This window comes from Wickerhamiella sorbophila (genome assembly GCF_002251995.1).
Source record: "Wickerhamiella sorbophila strain DS02 chromosome Unknown contig2, whole genome shotgun sequence".
Lineage (NCBI taxonomy): Eukaryota > Fungi > Ascomycota > Dipodascomycetes > Dipodascales > Trichomonascaceae > Wickerhamiella > Wickerhamiella sorbophila.
In genome coordinates, this window is record NW_020194005.1 from 1,109,923 (window position 1) to 1,128,423 (window position 18,501).

Sequence of the window (18,501 nt, forward strand, 5' to 3'; positions counted from 1 at the left end):
GGAAAAAAAATCCTGGGAACCGACCTTTTAGTTTGTACATGCGACGGGTGGTCAGATACGGAGCCTATGCGGGCTTGTTTACAGCAGGCACGTACGGGGCCTTTTCTGCCTATGCGCAAATACGTACCAAGAGGTGGATTGCACGCCGTGAAGTTGAATCAGCCCGCCCTGACGGAAATGATCCGATAGTGCAGTATGCCGCGATGCGATTGCATGGGCGCTTTGTGAATCCCTTTCCAGAGTACCGACACCAGACTGTGTTTGAGTTTATTTTTTGCCGTCTGCTGGAGCTGTTCGCTACGGAGCCTCGCGGAGGTGTGCCTAAGGAAATGGCCGTTTTGAGGGCGATGCTGCCTACAATACAACCAGACTTCAAAGTGCTGGAAGGTAAAACGACTACATGGACCATGCCTTGGCCCAGTAACCGACTAACGCTTACCTGGATCGGTCAGAGCTGCGCGTACGTTCAGCTGCCTGGCCGGAAACCAGTGAATGTTTTGACAGACCCCATGTTTTCGAACTCGGTGATTAGCGAGAAAATTGGCCCGCAGCGTCTTGTTCCATCTGCGTGCAGTGTAGAGGACTTCCCCACGCCAGACGTTGTCCTGGTGTCCCATGACCACCAAGACCACTTGGACTATAATACAGCTCGGAAAATCGGTAATTCAACAACATGGATTGTTCCAGAGGGCGTTGGAAAGCGCCTGCAGGAGCTTGGAATCACCAATTTCCACGAAATGACGTGGTGGGAGAAAGTGCCTTTGCCCAATGTTGATCCCGCACTAGGCTACGAAGTCGCCTGCACTCCAGCTATGCATTGGTCCGGAAGACGGTTATGGGACGCCAACCTGAGCCTTTGGTGCTCATACATGGTTCTTCGCCATGGAAAGCCTCTGTTCTTCCATGGTGGTGACACAGGTTATGCTACAGGTTTATTTTCAGGCATTTCAAAAGTCTACGGCAAAGGATGCCGGCTCGCAATGTTACCCTGCGGTGCATACACTCCTCAATGGCATTTGCGATCCCAACATATGAACCCAGACGATGCAGTGCGGGCAATGCAGGATCTGGGGGCACGAAAGCTGGTCGGTGTACATTGGGGGACGTTTGTTATGAGTGAAGAGCCGTTTTTTGAGCCCCCGCGGTTATTGGCAGAGTCTGCCCATCGCTTCAACCGCTCAGACGATGTTATGGCTCCAGTGTTTGGAAAGACTTTGGTGTTTAGAGTTTAAGCATATAAATAATATCACAACATCTCGGTGAACTTTTCGAACTCGGCATCCTTGATAGAATAAGAGTTCTGCTTGCTAGGGAACTCGCCGGATTTGACCTCAGAGTGGTATTTTGCGATTGCCGAGGTATGGGTCTCAAGAATATTGGCATAGCGCTTAAGGAACTTGGGGACAAACGCGTCAAAGCCACCGAGCATATCAATTTGAACAAGGACTTGACCTGACGTGCCTGACCCGGCGCCAATGCCAATCGTAGGCACGTTAAGACGCTCGGTAATGACAGTAGCCACGCGATCTGGAACACCTTCGAGCAAAATCATAGTAGCACCGGCCTTTTCCAATGCAAGAGCATCATCTAGCAACTCTTTAGCCGAGGCAGCTGTTTTCCCTTGAACTTTGAATCCACCGGTTGAGATCTGCCGTTGCGGGGTAAGGCCAATATGAGGCACGGTTGCTATGCCAAACTTAGACAAGCGCTCGACAATAGGACAAAGTTCGCGGCCGCCTTCAAACTTGACTGCCTCAGCACGCCCGTGCTTGACCATACGGATGGCCGATTCACATGCCTGCTCAACACTCTGTTCGTATGACCCGAACGGCAAATCGGCAATCAAAAACGGACGCGGAGCACCGCGAGCGACAGCTCGACAGTGGTAAACCATGTCCTCGAGTTCAATCTCCGAGGTGCTCTCGAGCCCCATTGCTACCATAGCCAGAGAGTCACCAACAAGAACCGTGTCGATGCCAGCCTCGTCAGCCATGCGGCCCGAAAGAGCATCATGAGCCGTGATACATGTGATAGGTTGCTTGGCTGCGTACATTTCGTATAGCCGAGGAATTGTCATTTTAGGAGCAGCGCCGGGCTTCGCATTGTAGTGGCTGAATCTCACGCCAAACAGCCTTCTTGTGGTGCGAAACATGAGGGGGTGAGTGTGGGGTTTGACAGTGACAGGATTTTTTTCAAGGGTCCCAATCACCGGCGACTCATCACTGATTACATCATCTTCGGCTAAATTAACTAAGCCCTGGCGGGGCAGGAAGTTTCATTGGGGGGTATTCGAGGAACATAGAAGGGGATACAAGGGAATATAGACACTCTGCCGAGGCTTTTCGCGAGGTTGGGCCAAGACATTGACTGGTTTGATCTTTACTTGTTTTCGACATGGGAATTTGGACCACGGTTAAAAACACACCGGCAGACACACCCATAACGTTTGAAACCGAAAGCGGCCAAAAAATCAATCACGCAGACCTCGTCAACACCATTGATGAAGCTCGTCAAGGATACTGGTACTGGACAGCACTGTCTGCGCCTGAGGGTCACAGTCAAACAATGAAAGGCTCGCAGTCTCACGATGGCGTTGATCAGGTTTATTATGGCCGTCGCTTCATGTTTACTGACGATGGAGCCCAAGTCAGTTTAGACTATGCTCTGGACAAACCTGATCTGAAGCAATGGGACGAGGACGTCAAATACGCTCCCCAAGAGGGCCTTCCTCGCTATCCTGTCCGCACCCGCTACCTCAAGCCTGCAGAAACAGCTGCTCGTGATAACCCAAAAGAGACTCGTCCTCTAGTTATTCACTTGCATGGACTTACTGGCGGGTCGCATGAAAGCTACGTGCGCTCCACAATTGTGGCTATTCGTGAACACAATGATGTTGAAAATGTTGTTTTGACTGCTCGTGGTTGCAACCGATCGCCTATCATCTCTCCTCAACTTTCTTGCCCTCTCTGGACTAATGATTTGCGTTACTACCTTTCCCTTGTCAAGAGTACCCAACCCAATCGTCGCATTTATGCGGTCGGCTACTCACTTGGTGCGGCTGTTTTGGCCAATTACTTGGGCCAAGAAAGCGAAGCTAGCCCATTGAGTGGTGCCTGTGTAGTTAGTGCTCCCTGGGATCTCTACGTCAACCACCTCACTCTGCATAATTCGATCATTGGCAACAATATTTACGAGCCCGCGATGGCTGCGAACTTGAACCGGCTAATTCGCAACAACCAGAAGGTGCTCGACCAGAATGCGTTCTTCAAGGAGCGTATACACGCAGGCCCCCCTCCGAAATCCATGTGGGAGTTCCACGATCGCTATACCGCGCCATTCCTCGGTTTCGATAGCGTGTTTGATTATTACCGCTGCGCGTCACCTGTGCACCGCTTGCGCAATATTCGCACTCCTTGCCTAATTCTCGCTGCCGAGGACGATCCTGTCTGCGGTGACACTGTTGTACCTTATCTTGATGCATCCCGCAATCCTTACACCCACGTTGTGAGCACCACCACGGGGGGCCATTTGGGATGGTTCCCTCTGAAAGGTCAAAGATGGCATTCGAAGGTTGTCGCCAAGTACATTCTTGCGATGGAGAGCGTTGATACTCGTAAAGTGCATGCAGAGTTCAACTACCCGGCCCGCCGCTTTTTTAATGGGTCTCGTCTTGTATATTGAATAGCAAGTAGACACTCTTACTCGTCATCGCTCGATTCAGTGACATGCATAACCACCCAGCTCGAGCTGATCCTTGTCCAGTGCAATTGGTTCCTGAGAACAGCAGCTTTAACTACTAATACATCAACGATCTTGTCGTATTTGTTTAACAAGATCACTTATACTATATCACTACACTGAGAAACTGTGTCCTAGTCAAAACAACGCGCGCCAAATTAAGCTGTCGTTGAAGATCCAACGGAATTATTTCCCTAACTAGCCAGAATCAATTGATCTGTTGCAATTGACCTACATAAAAACTACTCTTCGTCTATATTATCATACAGAGAAGATTGTCCTAGGCACAACGCAGGTCGAACATGTCCTTGGACTGAGATTACGCGGGATATAACACTTAGCTAAAGTCATCCTATGTTTGACTCAGCTTTAGTTGGGGCGAATCTTCAACAGCAGGGGTATTCGGACAACATCGAAGGGGATACAAGGAACTACTGTGTAATGCTGCCGAGGCATCTCGGGTTTTGATTTTCAGACGCCCAGTGGACTGACCTTTGACTACTTTCAAGATGGGAATCTGGACAACTGTTAAAAGCTCACCTGCGAATTCACCTATAAGATTTGAGACTGAAACCGGCAAAACACTCAGCCATGCAGATCTCGTGAATAGCATTCAGGAAGCTCGTCACGGATACTGGTACTGGACAGCGCCGTCTGCACCCGAGGGCCATACCCAGACCATGCAAGCCTCACAATCCCACGACAGCGTTGATCGCATTTATTATGGCCGTCGGATTATGTTAACTGAAGACGGATCTCAGGTTAGTCTTGACTATGCTCTGGACAAACCTGATCTGAAGCAATGGGACGAGGACGTCAAATACGCTCCCCAAGAGGGCCTTCCTCGCTATCCTGTCCGCACCCGCTACCTCAAGCCTGCAGAAACAGCTGCTCGTGATAACCCAAAAGAGACTCGTCCTCTAGTTATTCACTTGCATGGTCTTACTGGTGGATCGCATGAAAGTTATGTGCGCTCTACAATTGTGGCTATTCGTGAACACAACGATGTTGAAAACGTTGTCTTGACTGCTCGTGGCTGCAACCGATCTCCGATCACTACCCCACAGCTTTTCTGTGCTCTTTGGACTGACGATCTGCGTTACTACCTTTCTATTGTCAAGAACGCCCAGCCCAGCCGTCGCATTTACGCGGTCGGCTACTCACTTGGTGCAGCTATTTTGGCCAATTTCTTAGGCCAAGAAAGTGACGTTAGCCCATTGAGTGGTGCCTGTGTCGTTAGTGCGCCGTGGGATCTCTACGTCAACCATCTCACTCTGCATGATTCGATCATCGGCCACAACGTGTACGAACCCGCGATGGCAGCGAACTTGAACCGGCTGATTCGCAATAACCAAAAGGTGCTCGAGCAGAATCCCGTCTTTAAGGAGCGCGCCCATGCCGGACCTGCTCCAAAGTCGGTGTGGGAGTTTGACGACCGCTATACTGCCCCCTTCTTCGGCTTTGACAGTGTATTCGACTACTATCGTTCTGCGTCGCCTGTTCACCGCTTGCGCAATATTCGCACCCCCTGCCTAATTCTTGCTGCCGAGGATGATCCTGTCTGTGGTGACGCGGCCGTACCTTATGTTGATGCGTCCCGCAATCCTTACACCCACGTTGTGAGCACCACCACGGGGGGTCACTTGGGCTGGTTCCCTCTGAAAGGTCAAAGGTGGCACTCGAAGGTTGTCGCCAAGTATATTCTTGCTATGGAGACTATTGATACTCGTAAAGTGCATGCAGAGTTCAGTTACCCGGCCCGCCGCTTTTTCAACGGATCTCGTCTCGTATATTAAATTAAGTATGCAATATGTCTTAATCGCTATCTGTAGCTTGCCATGCTGTTGTATCTTCGCCAAGTTGACCGGACACCCACATGCCTTCATCACCGTTTTTACCGCCAGCAGGCATGTCTCCGGACTCTGAGTTTTCAGCAGGTATGTCTCCAGAGTCTGAGTTTTCAGCCTCAGGCACCCAGGATGTGTCAATTTCACGAATACCGTGGCTCCCAAAAAGATGAGAGTAGCGAGCAGTGATAGACTTTAGTGTAGGTACCCTCCGGACCTCTTGGATCTCGCCCAGGGACATATCACTCAAGGTGGACATTTGTGAAACACGCTTTCTCGATTTTGTCATCGTAGGCTGGATAACCAGTGGTCCAGGTGTGCCAAAGCGAGCTTCGTTACTACCGCCAGCCTGAGATGGGGTTGCAACCAGCAACTCTTCCAGGATTTGTGGTCCGTCAGAATCAGCCGAGAATCCATCGTCACTCTCGGATGAAGCACTCAGATTCCCTCCATTTCGAGAGATATCGCTATTCTCGAACGTTTTCCGAAGCAGTGCCCGTTGGGCAATAGCCCGGCGTAGGTACGATGACCACGCGTCTACAAATTGAAGGGCCTCCGACACGTCTACTGGATCAGGGTCATTCTCATAGAGCGCAAGTCCGGCCAACTCGTCTTCTTGCCGGCGGGGTATGATTGCAGAGAATCTGTGATTCGGCATTGGGCCCGGTGCCGAAGTAATTATGGGATTAGGGGTCACAGATATCGCAACTGGTCCCGCGGGGGCAGATATTGGCCTTGGTCCACGTAGGCCTCTTGATTCAGGTGTTGGAGATTGGGTGCCAGGAGCTGGCCTGGGCCCACTAACTTTTCTGAGAATCGGTTCAGGACCATAACCTGGTTGGGCCGGTAAGCTAACCTTTGTCCAAGAATCACCGCCGGTGCTGTCATTGGCTTTCACATCGTTCGCTCCGTCGGGACTAGTGTTCGACATTGCCAGCTCTCGAAGTGCCCCGGTTGCGTGGTGACCGGCAGTGCGGGCCATCGCTTCGGCACCTCTAAACGCCTTTACAGGCCGGGCACTTTGCCAGGACAAAGGACGGGGTCGCTTCTTGATGAGGTCCCGCTTTCTGAACTTCATGTTCCATGCTGAAATGTCCGGCGTGATAACAAAGGATGTGTTTCTCGTCAAGTACGCCTTTGTGAAATGGAAACTGACCTTGGACGATTTACGCAAAAGGTGGTGACGCAAAAATCTCTTGACAGCATCTCGAACCCGACCAAACGGTGTTCGCACTGCGTTTTGGCGTCTCAGGGAGGGCATAGATGTTGGACCGCTGCTTGAAGCCATGCGTTGGACGTGGGACTCATATGCATGCTCTTGATCAAACGAATAATCGGCTGTTTCCCATTTGGGCGGCGACGTCCTGGGTCGTCTTTTCACAGGGGCAGCCTGGGGAAGCGTTTCTTTAACCGGCGCACTCTCTTTTATGTGAATTGGGGTATCAAGAACGGCGGGCCCATCATGGTGCTGCGGTTGGTGAGATCCGGAACCTCGATAGCCCGACTTCCCGCCCAACTCTCGCAATGGTGACCTTTCCGGAACTTGGAACATGGATGACAACAGGTAATCTCGACACGCTTTTTTTGTTATTAGGTCCCACCCGTCCATGAGGCTGGCTCACCAGCCACTGAGCACATGTAGTGATCATGCCCAGCCACATGTGCTAAATTAGGCAGATGACATCTGACTCGATTGGACGGCGCCCAGACCAATCGGCTGGTATACTGCTACTCGAAACGCATAATCCTAAGTGTCTTATTCCCTCCATATATTTCCCTTTAGGCGGCTCAACCGTCCACCCCCAAATAGAGCAGGGTAGGGGATTTATGTCTCAGACTCCGGAACATGCATAGACCCCAGGCTCAAGGGAGAATCGTGGATCGTTTGTGACTAAGCCTATGAGAGAAAGGGTGCGCTACTCGGTAGCCGAGCTTGAAGCGCTCAAAGAATCACCTTTAGTGGAGAAACCAGACGGATTTGAGGGAATTCCTGCAGAATGGCTTGAGCCAACTGCCCGCTGGAAGACTCCGAGCGAGCGCAAAGAGGTCCCTGCCCGACGACAGCGCAACCACCACAAAAGTGATGGGAACCAACGCAACTACCCACACGAGTCTTCACGCCATCATAAGCGCGATGCTGTAGAAGACGCCGATAGTGAGGCACTTCCTGAGTGGGACGACGTGTCCGAACCTTGGGTGCACTCTGCAGCAGGAAACATTGAGGAGTTTGAACACTGGAAACAAAAGCAGCGGCGGGCCGCTCTTCAAGAAGCAGGATTCGACGACGTCCATGAGGATACTGTAAAAGCCTCCTCTTCTGTCCAGGAAGAGGCCACCAAGGCTGCCCCTGAGGCTGAGGATGCACCCAAGGCTGAGGAGAAGCCGGAGCGCACCATCGATATCTGGGACGCCCAGAATGTTTCCTTCAAAAAGACAGGCGGAGCCTCTCGGTTCTCTTTTATGGGCCAGCAACGACAAATGCCACCTGCAACTGCACCAGCGAAGCCGGATACAGGGAATGATGACTTTTTCAACAGTCTTCTTGAAAAGAGATCCACCCCCGACTCCTCTGCTCCTCCGGGTTTGACGCAAACAAATAGACCTCGACAACAACAAGGAATGAATCAGCCTTCTATTAATGGACAAGGATACCAAGGTCAGGGCTTCCCAGTAGCTCCAACAGGCTACCAGGTTCCTCCCGGTTATCCCATGCACTTCCAGGCTCCCCCTGGCTTCCAAGGCCCTCCAGGTATGCAAGCATATCCTGGTGTTCAGGCTCCTCCGGGAATGCAAGCACCTCCTGGGCTGCAGCAGAACTCTCAAGTGACGGGAACACCCACCAAACCACCTGGGTTGCAGCAGACTCCTCAGAAGACGCCCACATCTTCAAACTCCCCCAACTCTTCAGGCATGCAGGGCACGCACCTGGGCATGCAACCTCCCCCTGGTCTACAAAAGACCCCCCAGAACCAGGCGACTCCGTCAAAAACTCCAGGAAACCCTGGTGCTCCTCCTGGGTTGACCCAAGTCCCGCAATTACCTGGAACACCTTCAAAGACACCCGGAATACCCCATGGGCATATGCAAATGCCTCCAGGTTTGAATCCATCACCAATGCACCAGAACGCAATGTCTCAAGGTATGATGAATATGTCTCCCGGCCAATATCCGCCAGGAATGACTGCTCCCCCTGGACTACATCCCCAAATGATGGGGTACCCATATCGTTATGATCCTCGGATGGGTCAATATAATGGATCGCAAGCTAATTCCTACAACAGGCCCCCTGGCCTCTAAGGTGTGACCCTGATTTTGGCCCTATTTTTTTGGGCCCTGGTCAAAAAGTTACTTGTTCTTTATTATATCCTCCAGGGTCCTTTTTTTTTTTTTGGGAAATTTTCTATAGTTATCTCGGCTAATCTATTTATCCGCGAATTAGCGGATCAATGGGAATACCCTCGTACTCACCATAGCCCATAGCCAGGTTGATGTTCTGCAAGCACTGAGTAGCAGCGCCCTTGAGCAAATTGTCAATGGTTGCAACGATAACCACGCGGTCTTGAGCGGCGTTAACACCGAAGCCACCGATGACAACGCCGTGGTGTCCGGAAATATCCCGCACCAAGGGCGGCTCACCAGTGACCGTAATGAGCTTTTCGCCAGCGTATCGGTCCTGATAAAGGTTGCGGATGTCTCTGCTTGTGAGCTTCTCGGCGAGTGGAATGTTGATAGTGTGCGAAATGCCCTGGAACCACTGAGCGACGTGAGGAGTGAAGTTGATGCGACGGCTAAGTTGGCGGGAAACCTCACGCTCGTGAATATGGTCAGTCAACGAATAAGGAATTAGGTTGTCCCGAAGGTTGTTGACGTCGTTCTTAGGAGAAGGCTTGGTACCAGCGCCAGAGTAGCCGGAAACACCAAAGACAGTGGGTCGCTCGTTCTCCGAAATGTACTCAAGAAGAGGTGCAATCGCAAGTTGAGCGGCAGTGGCATAGCAGCCAGGGTTGGAAATGAAATCAGCCTGAGCAAGCTGGGCACGAGCACCCAACTCGGGCAAGCCATAGACCCATTTGTTAGAGTCGTCGAAACGATAATCGGCAGACAGATCGATGATGATCTGACGGTGTCCAGAGCGACCAGCCTCAACAGCATCTACAAAAGGCTTGCAGACACCGTTGGGAAGAGCCATAACCCAAACATCTACTTTGCCTTGTTCAGCAAGCTTCTGGACCTGCTCGGGACGCAGGTTCTCATAGTGGACTACCTTTTTCGTGTAGCCCTCAAGCTTTTGGCCCTCTAGCTCGCGCGAAGAAATGTGAGCGAGCTCCAAAAATGGGTGGTGATTGATCATTTCAATAAGAGCTTGACCGGTGTAACCACGAGCACCAATAAGAGCCACTCGGGCCTTCTCGAAGTTGGTGCCGGTTGACAAAGGAGGTTCAGGGTTGGTGGAGTCACGGACAACGCGCGCAGTCGAAAAAGCGCGAGCACCGGCGCGGACAGGGGCCGAACTAGAAGCGGTCTGACGCGCAGGAATGAATGCCTGGATCAAATCAGGAACCTCGGCAGTAGGCACGCCATACCAGAACAGAACTTTACCATTATGACTGAAAGAGCCGTCGGCTTTGGAGAAGAAAAAGGCACAGTTTTCATCTTGCTCATCAACAACCCACTGAAGCGACGGGAAGTCGTTACGCAAAGCAGTCCAAACGTTCTCAGTAACATTATTGAGCCATCCAGACTTGGATGCAACAAACTTCTCAACCTTGGAGGGCTGAGCAGAGGTGTCGACGATAGCCAGAACATCAACCAACTCGTCGGCATAGGCCTTAATAGAGCGGCCCTCCAGGCTGCGCAAGTACTGGGACACAGACATACCCTGAGCAGCCAGATCGCTATCGGACTCAAGAGCAGCACGAACACGGTCCAAGCTCTTGAAATCGGCCATTGAGCTGTAAGTGTCGAGCTTGTGGCCGCGGCGAATCAAAGTGCCAGCACCACCGTCAGTGAACAATTCTCTCTGCAGGTCATTGGTAGAAATAATAGCCACGGAGGACGAGCGAGGCAAGTAGGTCAACAAATCGTTGATCTGCTTGATCTTCAACTTGGTACCGTACTTGACCCAGGGCTGCTGCATCAGATGATCGAACTCCTCATCGAGATTGATGACCGAAATGCGTTTGCCTGCGCCATCGTGAAGGCCGCCTTTTTCGGACAGATAGACAATCTTGAGAGGCTCAATAACACGGGACAGCTCGGAAGCAGCAACATCGGCGTTGACGTTCAAGATCTGGCCATCTGGAGTCTCAGCAAGGGCAGTGAGAACGGGTAAGCAGCCGGCTTCAATGCTGGCGTCGATAGGGCCGCGGTTGACCTTGTTGATGTTGCCAACAAGCTTGTATTTGCTTTTGTCCAAATATTCGGCACCAAAGACACCACCAGTAATAGGGCGGGCCCGGACGCCCATCTTCTCCAGAGCGTCGACAAGACGAAGATTCTGCTCCAAAAAGCACTGGCGAACAACCTTCATAGTGTTGGAGTCAGTGACGCGGATGCCATCAATGTACTCGGGCTCAACTCCCTCGTTCTCCAGAAGCTGGTTAATCTGAGGACCTGTTCCATGCAGCACAATGGGGTAGAGGCCGACGTGGTAAAGGAACGCCAAAGCGGAAACGAGTTGGGGCATTTCCTGGGTGATAATTGCACCGCCTACCTTGATCACAGCGAATTGCTGGGAGTCAACGGAAGTGAAGTACTTGAGGTATTGCTCAACCTCGCGCTTTGAGCCAATGTTGTCAAGCAGCTGAATCACAGTCGACCGGGTGGGGGTAGAGGCCAGCACACCGCGCGAAGTAGCAAACGCCCGCAAACTTTGCGAGCCCTTCGCTACGGCAACTGCCTTTCCAGGCAGCCTGGCCCATCGGATAACCCGGGGGAAAATCATCGAATGACAAAGGTGGATTTCGAGTGAGTCAGACGGGGGGTATGTATTCCTGCAGGACCAGATAACGGAAAAGCCTAGTAGATAGACCGGAAGCTCGAATTAAACCAAACTAGCTAGACAAAAGGGAGCATTTATCATCTTCCATGCTACTTGTCTACTTTTCTCCTATTCCCTCCTTTTCCTACCCCACCAATCCTTCCTTATTCTAGCACTGGGATTTCTCCGGAACTGTCAAATCCATCTTGCAAAGACGGCTTACACATGCTCACGTCGCAACAGCGGGACAGCCTGAACCGAGCACTTGTTGAGTATTTGGTCGAGCAAAATGTCCCACAGGCCACTATCGGCGACGTCGCGAGCACCCTAGGTGTGTCTTCGGCAGACTCTGTTGGTGGGCTTGGCCTTGAAGCGAAGTGGTCTGCGGTGATTCGACTTCAACGCAAGATCCTCGATCTCGAAGCACACATAGCCGCTCTAGAACAAGACCGCACGTTGCCGCCTTCTTCAGCAATCGCAGCAGTGGACTGGCTACCTCGCCAGCCTGCGACTATAGAATTCAAAGGCCATCGATCTCATGTCACCGCTGTAGCGTTTCACCCCGTGTGGTCGACTCTTGTTTCGGCATCCGAGGATGGAACGATCAATGTTTGGGATACTCAAACAGGGGAACTTGAACGCACAATTCGGGCACATACTCGCGCCGTCACAGGACTGGTTTTTGCTGCTTCGGGCCGGCTAGCATCGTGCTCTGGGGACCTCAGCATCAAAGTATGGGATTCTGCAAACGATTATGCCAACATACGAACACTGATCGGCCATGAGCACACGGTAAGCGCTGTAAATTTTGTACCACCTCAGGACTCTTTGCTGTTGTCGGCGTCTCGTGATAATACCGTCCGCGTCTGGCAAGTAGACTCGGGCTATTGCTTGCGCGTGATAAAAGGTCACAGCGACTGGGTCCGTACACTCGCCCCCAGTTTCGATGGTCAGCTTTTTGTATCGGCTGGATCCGACCGCGAGGCTCGCATTGTGACCATCGATACTGGTGAATCTAGGGCGGTCGCTGCCGGACACGAACATGTGATTGAATGTGTTGCCATTGCACCCCCAGCTTCTGCAAAAACCATTGGAAAACTCCAAGGACAAGATTACTCAATCGAAGACACTAATTTACGATATTTCGCAACGGGATCCCGCGACAAGAATATAATAATATGGGATTCCAGGGGCGAGAAAGTCACCACTCTTCACGGTCATGACAATTGGGTTAGAGGGCTTGTTTTCCACCCTAATGGTAAGCATTTAATATCGGTGTCTGACGATAAGACACTTAGGGTCTGGGATCTAGAGACGCCCAAGCTCGTCAAGACGATTGTCGCACACTCCCACTTTGTTACTTGTATTGCTTGGGGAGGTGCCCAAAGCATTGCAACCGGTAGCATTGATGCATTGGTAAAACTGTGGAAATAAACTATTTATAAAGAAGTAGCCTATGGCTTTACGAAGATCCTGAAGTACTGTCTTCATCCGAAGGCTCGGCAATGACCACCTTATTGAACCCTCCAACCCGAACAACTGACTCAGTAAACACGCCTGTACGATAACTGTGTGACAACTGTTCTTCGTCGGCTGGTTCCTCAGGCGGAGATACTCGTAGATTCGCACTAACCGCATCGGCCTCTGAGCTCACGACCTTGGACTCATTCTCATCGCCTGGATTAAGAACTTTAATAGACCCATTGGAGTGCGCGCGGCGGTGATGGGCGTTACCCGCTGGGCCAGGCGACGGCGAGAGAGCGAGGTTTGTTGATCCATATGATCGTGACCCCATCCTTTCATCTCCACCGTTTTGCTGGCCATCGGACACAGCAAGCAGTCTGCTGGCTTCCTCGTTCTGGTGCTTGATAGTTATCTTTGCATTCGAGGTTGTGATGGGGTTTGAGGCACGGTTCATAGGGAACAGCTTCTTGAGGTTCCCACTGGGCGAAACGAACCCGCGAGAAACGTTTGGGTTCTTCAACAAAGGAGCAGGGTGCTGGCGGCGGATGGCACGATGGACGTCGACGAAAACATCTGTCTCATCGACGATTTCCTCACCAATGAGCTCTTCAATAACGTCCTCAAGCGTCACAACACCAATGGCACCGGCCACATCACCAGGGGCAGTGGAGACAACGACCATGTGGGCCTTTCCTTCCTGGAAGTAATTCAAAATATTCAAACAAGAAGTGTCAGGGTCAGTCTCTGGCAAAGTAGCGAGGGCAAATGCAGAAATAGGCAAACAGTCCTCTGGATCGTATGTGATAAGAATGCGGACCAGCAGCATTCCAATAAAGTTACGGGGTTGACCTGGGGCATGAATAGGGATACGATTGAACCCAGTAAGAAGGATTTTCTCAACCATATCCTCGTCGAGAATTGTATCGCTTGCCAGCACAAAAACATCGTTAATAGGGGTCATAATGGAGGCGATCGGTTTTTCTTTCAAATCCAAAACTGCCGAAATAATAGTCACCTCGTCCTCATTCAATCTCTCAACACCCATGTGATGATGCAGGGTCACCAAAGACTTGAGACCGGCCTTCTTGTAGACGGTGCCGTGATCCTCTCCTAGAACATAGTCTAGGAGCAAGGCTATTGGGTGTGAGAGCGGGTATGTGATGTACATGAGTGCCTTGACGTATGGCGCAAACCAGGCGCCCAGACTGAGACCGTACCGGACACACAGAGACTGAGGAATGATCTCGCCAAACACGACAATGGCCGCTGTGGACGAAACGACAGCAGGCCAGCCGCCCCCGAGGACACGATCAAGCACAATAGGCAAAGTTTCGTTGGTAATGACGTTAGAAAGCAGTAAAGTGACCAGCACCCAGTGCTTGCCCTTGGAAAGTAGGTCGAGAACGATAGAAGCATGTTTGCGTTCTTCGGTATCACCGCTTTCGGCAACCACCTGAAGATAGACCTCATCTTGGCCCATCAGGCCAATTGTCAATCCGGCAAACACACCACCCAAGAGCACGAGAACAGCCGACACCGCCATATCGAACCAGTAGTCGTCTTTCTCGACGACTTCAGGCATATGGCCGCGGGCGGCAATAGGCAGGGAATGCGCAATAGCAACAAAAGATAAATGCAGTAGGCCACGTATATGATTCTTCATTCAAAGGTGTTCCGTGGTGTTCTGTCGGAGAGATTGTTCTTAGAAAACGTGCTGCTGACTTGGATGCACCAATTACGAAAAGTCCCTGCAGCTAGCGGGCGGATATCTAGCCTGGTGACTAAGGACGCCCTGTCATCAGCAGGTGTCTCATCCCGTTCTCCCGGCCGAATATTAATGAAGAACTCTATGGTGAGAGAGGTTCAAAATCAACTTAGAAACAGCATACGAGCAGTGTGTTCTACGGAGCTAAGGGGCGTCTAGAAAGCATGCGCCGAGATCAGTATCGCCGATATGGATGCGACCATGCAGCTCTCTGCTGCAAGATGCATGCATATACCTGCGATCAAAAAAAAACTGATTTCGGTGATCAACAAAACCTTGACTCGGGGGTCGGCATCTAGAATGAAAGGGTCTCCTCAAGGATACCTCCAAGCTCTTTAGCAATTTCATCCTGCGACGCAAAGTGGATACTCTTTTCAAGCGTCATCACCCGCCGCTGGGGTAGTGCTCCACTGACCAGAGATTCGATGTCCCCGGAGCCGAACCCTAGATCCTTGATTCCTCGGGGTTGCGCAGATCCCAGCTTGTTGTACAAAAAGTCTTGTAAAGTTTCTTTTAGAATGTCTCCAGCACTCTCAAGCTTGGCATTGGTGATGTTGGCACCCAAGATTCCGGCTGCTTCCAGATGCCGCTCGGGGCATGACGGGGCAGTGAACTTGAACACCGCAGGAGCGGTAACTGCAACGCTCACGCCGTGCGGGATGATGGGATGACCCACCTTTTCGTATCCCTCGTGAGTATAACCCTTGTTTTGCGAAGAAATAGGATACGAAAGACCATGGCACAGATGCACGCCGGCATTGCCGAAACCCACCCCTGCCAGTGAAGCCGCCAGCAGTGTCTGGTGCTGGGCCTCTGTATCTTCAGGGTCCTTGACCGATCGGGGCAGATATTCGGCCACCATGCGGAGAGCCTGCAGCGAAAATACGTCAGAGATCGGATTTGCACCCTGGTACGCAGGACGCAAAATGGGATCAGAGGGCCGGGGGGTGCGCTCATTGTAGGGAATCGCAGTGTACGACTCGAGAGAGTGGCAGAGCACGTCGAGACCAGAAGACGCCTTAATGGAAGCAGGCATTAAAGCAGAGTTTTCGGGGTCGACAATGCCCAAAAGGGGTCTCAATGCCCGAGATGAAACGCCAACTTTGGCCTTGATCTTGGGCAAGTCGAAAATGGCGGTTCCTGTGGTCTCAGAACCGGTACCTGCGGTGGTTGGAATAGCAATCAGCGGCTTCAATTTGCGATTGATAGGCAAGGCTTTACCAATTGGCGCATTTACAAAGTCCAGAAGCTGGTTGGACTCGTAAATCTGTAAAAGATTGGCCAGCTTGGCCGTGTCCATAACCGAGCCGCCTCCAACCGCAAGATACGCCTCAGGTTGAAGTTTGCGGGCCCAAGCAATGGCATCCTCGACACCGTAGTCCTTAGGCTCCACAATTACGTCCGAGTAAATGTCGTACTTGATTCCCTGGCTGTCCAAAGCCTTGAGGGCCTTGGCGACGGGAGCCATTGACAGCAAGGTTTTGTCGGTGAAAACGGCAACCCGCTTAACACCAAGGTGCTTAAAGTCATATCCAACCTCCTGAGTCACTCCGGGACCAAAGCGGATGTTGCTTGCTGCCATTTCAAACGCATAGTCCGGCTCAGCTTTGCCTGACTGGCCGGCAGGAGCGGACAGCATTTTGCGGAGGCTCGAAAGACCCGCTTGCGCCGTCGATTGGCATGAGTGGCAGGGACATGCTGGACCATGCTGTTGCCAAAAACGAAGTGTAGAAGTAGCCTTCTCTCGCGCGTTTGCAATAACCCGAGCTCTGTGCATAACCGTTGGATTGAGTGATGCGGGGGAGGTGCCCCGCTCTGGATATAATCTCCCAGTTGAGTGAGATCTCGATTGGGGTATAGTGCCGAGCGGAAGGAGTGTTGATATTTGAATCGAAAATAGAGTTTAACTATTTCAACTTTGTGAAAAAGAACTCACGGCGGAAATTAGTATTAGCATTTCATATCAATAGACTCATGACGACAGCAGACAAGGTATTTAACGGTCTGGCGGTCGGTCTGGTGATACCTTCTGGATAATGCAGTGGCTTTACTTTGCTATTTTCGCTATTTTCGCGCCGGTACAGGCCCTGGCTCCGCGGTTTGTAGCCTCAGTTACAGAAAACGAGCTACCCTTGTACAAGTTGGATGTCAATGAACCGAGAACTATCAATGTGGATAAAGTGAAACAGTACAGTGGATATTTGACGGTTCGGCCCGAGTCTTCGAGCTTTTTTGGAGGCAAAAAAGACGATAGGTTGTTTTTTTGGCTTTTCGAGTCTCGAAATGACCCAAGAACCGATCCAATAGTGCTGTGGCTCAATGGCGGCCCAGGGTGTTCCTCGATGCAAGCCATTTTGTTCGAAAACGGTCCAAGCACTTTGAGCGATAATAACGTTGTGACACCAAATCCTTATTCCTGGAATAACAATGCGACAATCATTTATCTTGACCAGCCTTTGAATGTGGGGTACTCTGTTGGTACGGATAAAGTTCGCACCACACAACAGGCTGCCGAGGACGTGTACTCGTTTTTGACACTGTTGTTCAAACAGTTCCCGGAATACGCAGACCTTCCATTTCACATTGCAGGTGAGAGCTATGCGGGCAGATACATCCCCGTCATTGCCGAACGCATCATGGACGCAAGAAACCGCGCTATTACAGTGGAATCAATTCTGATGGGTAACGGTCTTGTAGACGTGGTGGCTGAATACGCCAGCTATTATCCTATGCTGTGTGGTCAAGGTGGATACAAAGAGGTTCTGGATCCTCAAGTATGCTCGAAGATGCAGAAAGACCTCCCCCAATGCATCAGTGACCTGCAGAGTTGTGTAGACTACGGTACGCGGTCCTCGTGCTACAAATCGTCTGGTTCTTGCAGCAGTCAAAACCAGTTTGGAAAACTAAATCCATACGATATCCGGCTACCGTGTCCCCAAACACGCACAAATATGTGTTACAAGGGGCTCGATAACGTCCAAGACTTTTTCGACAGCTCGGCGGTAAAGACAGGACTAGGAGTTGATCAAGATGTAACCTACCAAGTGTGCTCGACCAATTTCAATGGTGGGTTTGATCGCTGGGATCGGTACGAGCCCACAAAACACAACGTTACTACCATTCTTGGTCAAGGCGTTCGCGTGTTGGTGTACCATGGCGATAAGGACATTATTGTCAACTGGCTCAGCGGGCAGGCGTGGACGCGAGACTTGAGCTGGAGTGGACACCAACAATTTGTGGACGCAATCAAGTCCCCCAAGAACTGGACAGTAGCTAACAAACCCGCTGGCCAAGTGTCGCAGGTTGGCGCTTTGACGTTTTTGCGAGTTTATGATGCCGGCCATATGGTTCCCCACGATCAACCTGCTGCTGCCTTGGACATGTTTAATCGCTGGATTCATCAAAAAGGGTCGTTTGAAGATGCAGCACCTCCTTCTGACGACGGCCAATCCGGCGGAGACTGGGGTTGGCACGACGACTCGTGGGGAGGCGGCCCAGCTACCGTCACAGTGACTGCCACTCGGCCTCGATACAGCCGTCCCGTTACCACAGTCACCATCCGACCATACTAGAGTATTTATGTGAGCTATAGAGGTTTGTTCCAAAAATAAACTCCCCATACAATTCTATATTAATATTTTTTTCGTGATTCACTCTTACAAAGGCAGGCGCGCGATCGGGATATAGCCGCTTACACAAGACACACA

At 51.3% G+C, this 18,501-nt stretch overlaps 11 protein-coding genes across 11 annotated transcripts; 6 read left to right on the forward strand and 5 right to left on the reverse strand.

The window, feature by feature from the left end:
* Nucleotides 1–38: 38 nt before the first annotated feature.
* B9G98_03900 (N-acyl-phosphatidylethanolamine-hydrolyzing phospholipase D, mitochondrial) lies at nucleotides 39–1,232 on the forward strand (the record flags this gene model as incomplete). The annotated part of the gene is made up of 1 exon (XM_024810457.1): nucleotides 39–1,232. One exon carries the CDS (start codon nucleotides 39–41, stop codon nucleotides 1,230–1,232), a length of 1,194 nt encoding a protein of 397 aa, XP_024666225.1.
* A 14-nt stretch (nucleotides 1,233–1,246) lies between these two features.
* B9G98_03901 (3-methyl-2-oxobutanoate hydroxymethyltransferase) lies at nucleotides 1,247–2,441 on the reverse strand (the record flags this gene model as incomplete). Its single annotated transcript, XM_024810458.1, has 2 exons — nucleotides 1,247–2,250; nucleotides 2,363–2,441. 2 exons carry the CDS (start codon nucleotides 2,439–2,441, stop codon nucleotides 1,247–1,249), a joined length of 1,083 nt encoding a protein of 360 aa, XP_024666226.1.
* Nucleotides 2,395–3,681, forward strand: B9G98_03902 (hypothetical protein; the record flags this gene model as incomplete). The annotated part of the gene is made up of 1 exon (XM_024810459.1): nucleotides 2,395–3,681. One exon carries the CDS (start codon nucleotides 2,395–2,397, stop codon nucleotides 3,679–3,681), a length of 1,287 nt encoding a protein of 428 aa, XP_024666227.1.
* Nucleotides 3,682–4,247: 566 nt separating this feature from the next.
* B9G98_03903 (hypothetical protein) lies at nucleotides 4,248–5,534 on the forward strand (the record flags this gene model as incomplete). The annotated part of the gene is made up of 1 exon (XM_024810460.1): nucleotides 4,248–5,534. The coding sequence occupies one exon, from the start codon at nucleotides 4,248–4,250 to the stop codon at nucleotides 5,532–5,534; it is 1,287 nt and encodes a 428-aa protein (XP_024666228.1).
* Nucleotides 5,535–5,553: 19 nt separating this feature from the next.
* Nucleotides 5,554–7,194, reverse strand: B9G98_03904 (hypothetical protein; the record flags this gene model as incomplete). Its single annotated transcript, XM_024810461.1, has 1 exon — nucleotides 5,554–7,194. One exon carries the CDS (start codon nucleotides 7,192–7,194, stop codon nucleotides 5,554–5,556), a length of 1,641 nt encoding a protein of 546 aa, XP_024666229.1.
* A 290-nt stretch (nucleotides 7,195–7,484) lies between these two features.
* Nucleotides 7,485–8,882, forward strand: B9G98_03905 (hypothetical protein; the record flags this gene model as incomplete). The annotated part of the gene is made up of 1 exon (XM_024810462.1): nucleotides 7,485–8,882. One exon carries the CDS (start codon nucleotides 7,485–7,487, stop codon nucleotides 8,880–8,882), a length of 1,398 nt encoding a protein of 465 aa, XP_024666230.1.
* Nucleotides 8,883–9,009: 127 nt separating this feature from the next.
* B9G98_03906 (Protein ARG5,6, mitochondrial) lies at nucleotides 9,010–11,529 on the reverse strand (the record flags this gene model as incomplete). The annotated part of the gene is made up of 1 exon (XM_024810463.1): nucleotides 9,010–11,529. One exon carries the CDS (start codon nucleotides 11,527–11,529, stop codon nucleotides 9,010–9,012), a length of 2,520 nt encoding a protein of 839 aa, XP_024666231.1.
* Nucleotides 11,530–11,790: 261 nt separating this feature from the next.
* B9G98_03907 (Nuclear distribution protein nudF-2) lies at nucleotides 11,791–12,999 on the forward strand (the record flags this gene model as incomplete). Its single annotated transcript, XM_024810464.1, has 1 exon — nucleotides 11,791–12,999. One exon carries the CDS (start codon nucleotides 11,791–11,793, stop codon nucleotides 12,997–12,999), a length of 1,209 nt encoding a protein of 402 aa, XP_024666232.1.
* Nucleotides 13,000–13,027: 28 nt separating this feature from the next.
* B9G98_03908 (Protein MAM3) lies at nucleotides 13,028–14,692 on the reverse strand (the record flags this gene model as incomplete). The annotated part of the gene is made up of 1 exon (XM_024810465.1): nucleotides 13,028–14,692. The coding sequence occupies one exon, from the start codon at nucleotides 14,690–14,692 to the stop codon at nucleotides 13,028–13,030; it is 1,665 nt and encodes a 554-aa protein (XP_024666233.1).
* Nucleotides 14,693–15,089: 397 nt separating this feature from the next.
* B9G98_03909 (Hydroxyacid-oxoacid transhydrogenase, mitochondrial) lies at nucleotides 15,090–16,433 on the reverse strand (the record flags this gene model as incomplete). The annotated part of the gene is made up of 1 exon (XM_024810466.1): nucleotides 15,090–16,433. One exon carries the CDS (start codon nucleotides 16,431–16,433, stop codon nucleotides 15,090–15,092), a length of 1,344 nt encoding a protein of 447 aa, XP_024666234.1.
* A 397-nt stretch (nucleotides 16,434–16,830) lies between these two features.
* On the forward strand, nucleotides 16,831–18,366 carry B9G98_03910 (Carboxypeptidase Y; the record flags this gene model as incomplete). Its single annotated transcript, XM_024810467.1, has 1 exon — nucleotides 16,831–18,366. The coding sequence occupies one exon, from the start codon at nucleotides 16,831–16,833 to the stop codon at nucleotides 18,364–18,366; it is 1,536 nt and encodes a 511-aa protein (XP_024666235.1).
* Between the last annotated feature and the right edge of the window lie 135 nt (nucleotides 18,367–18,501).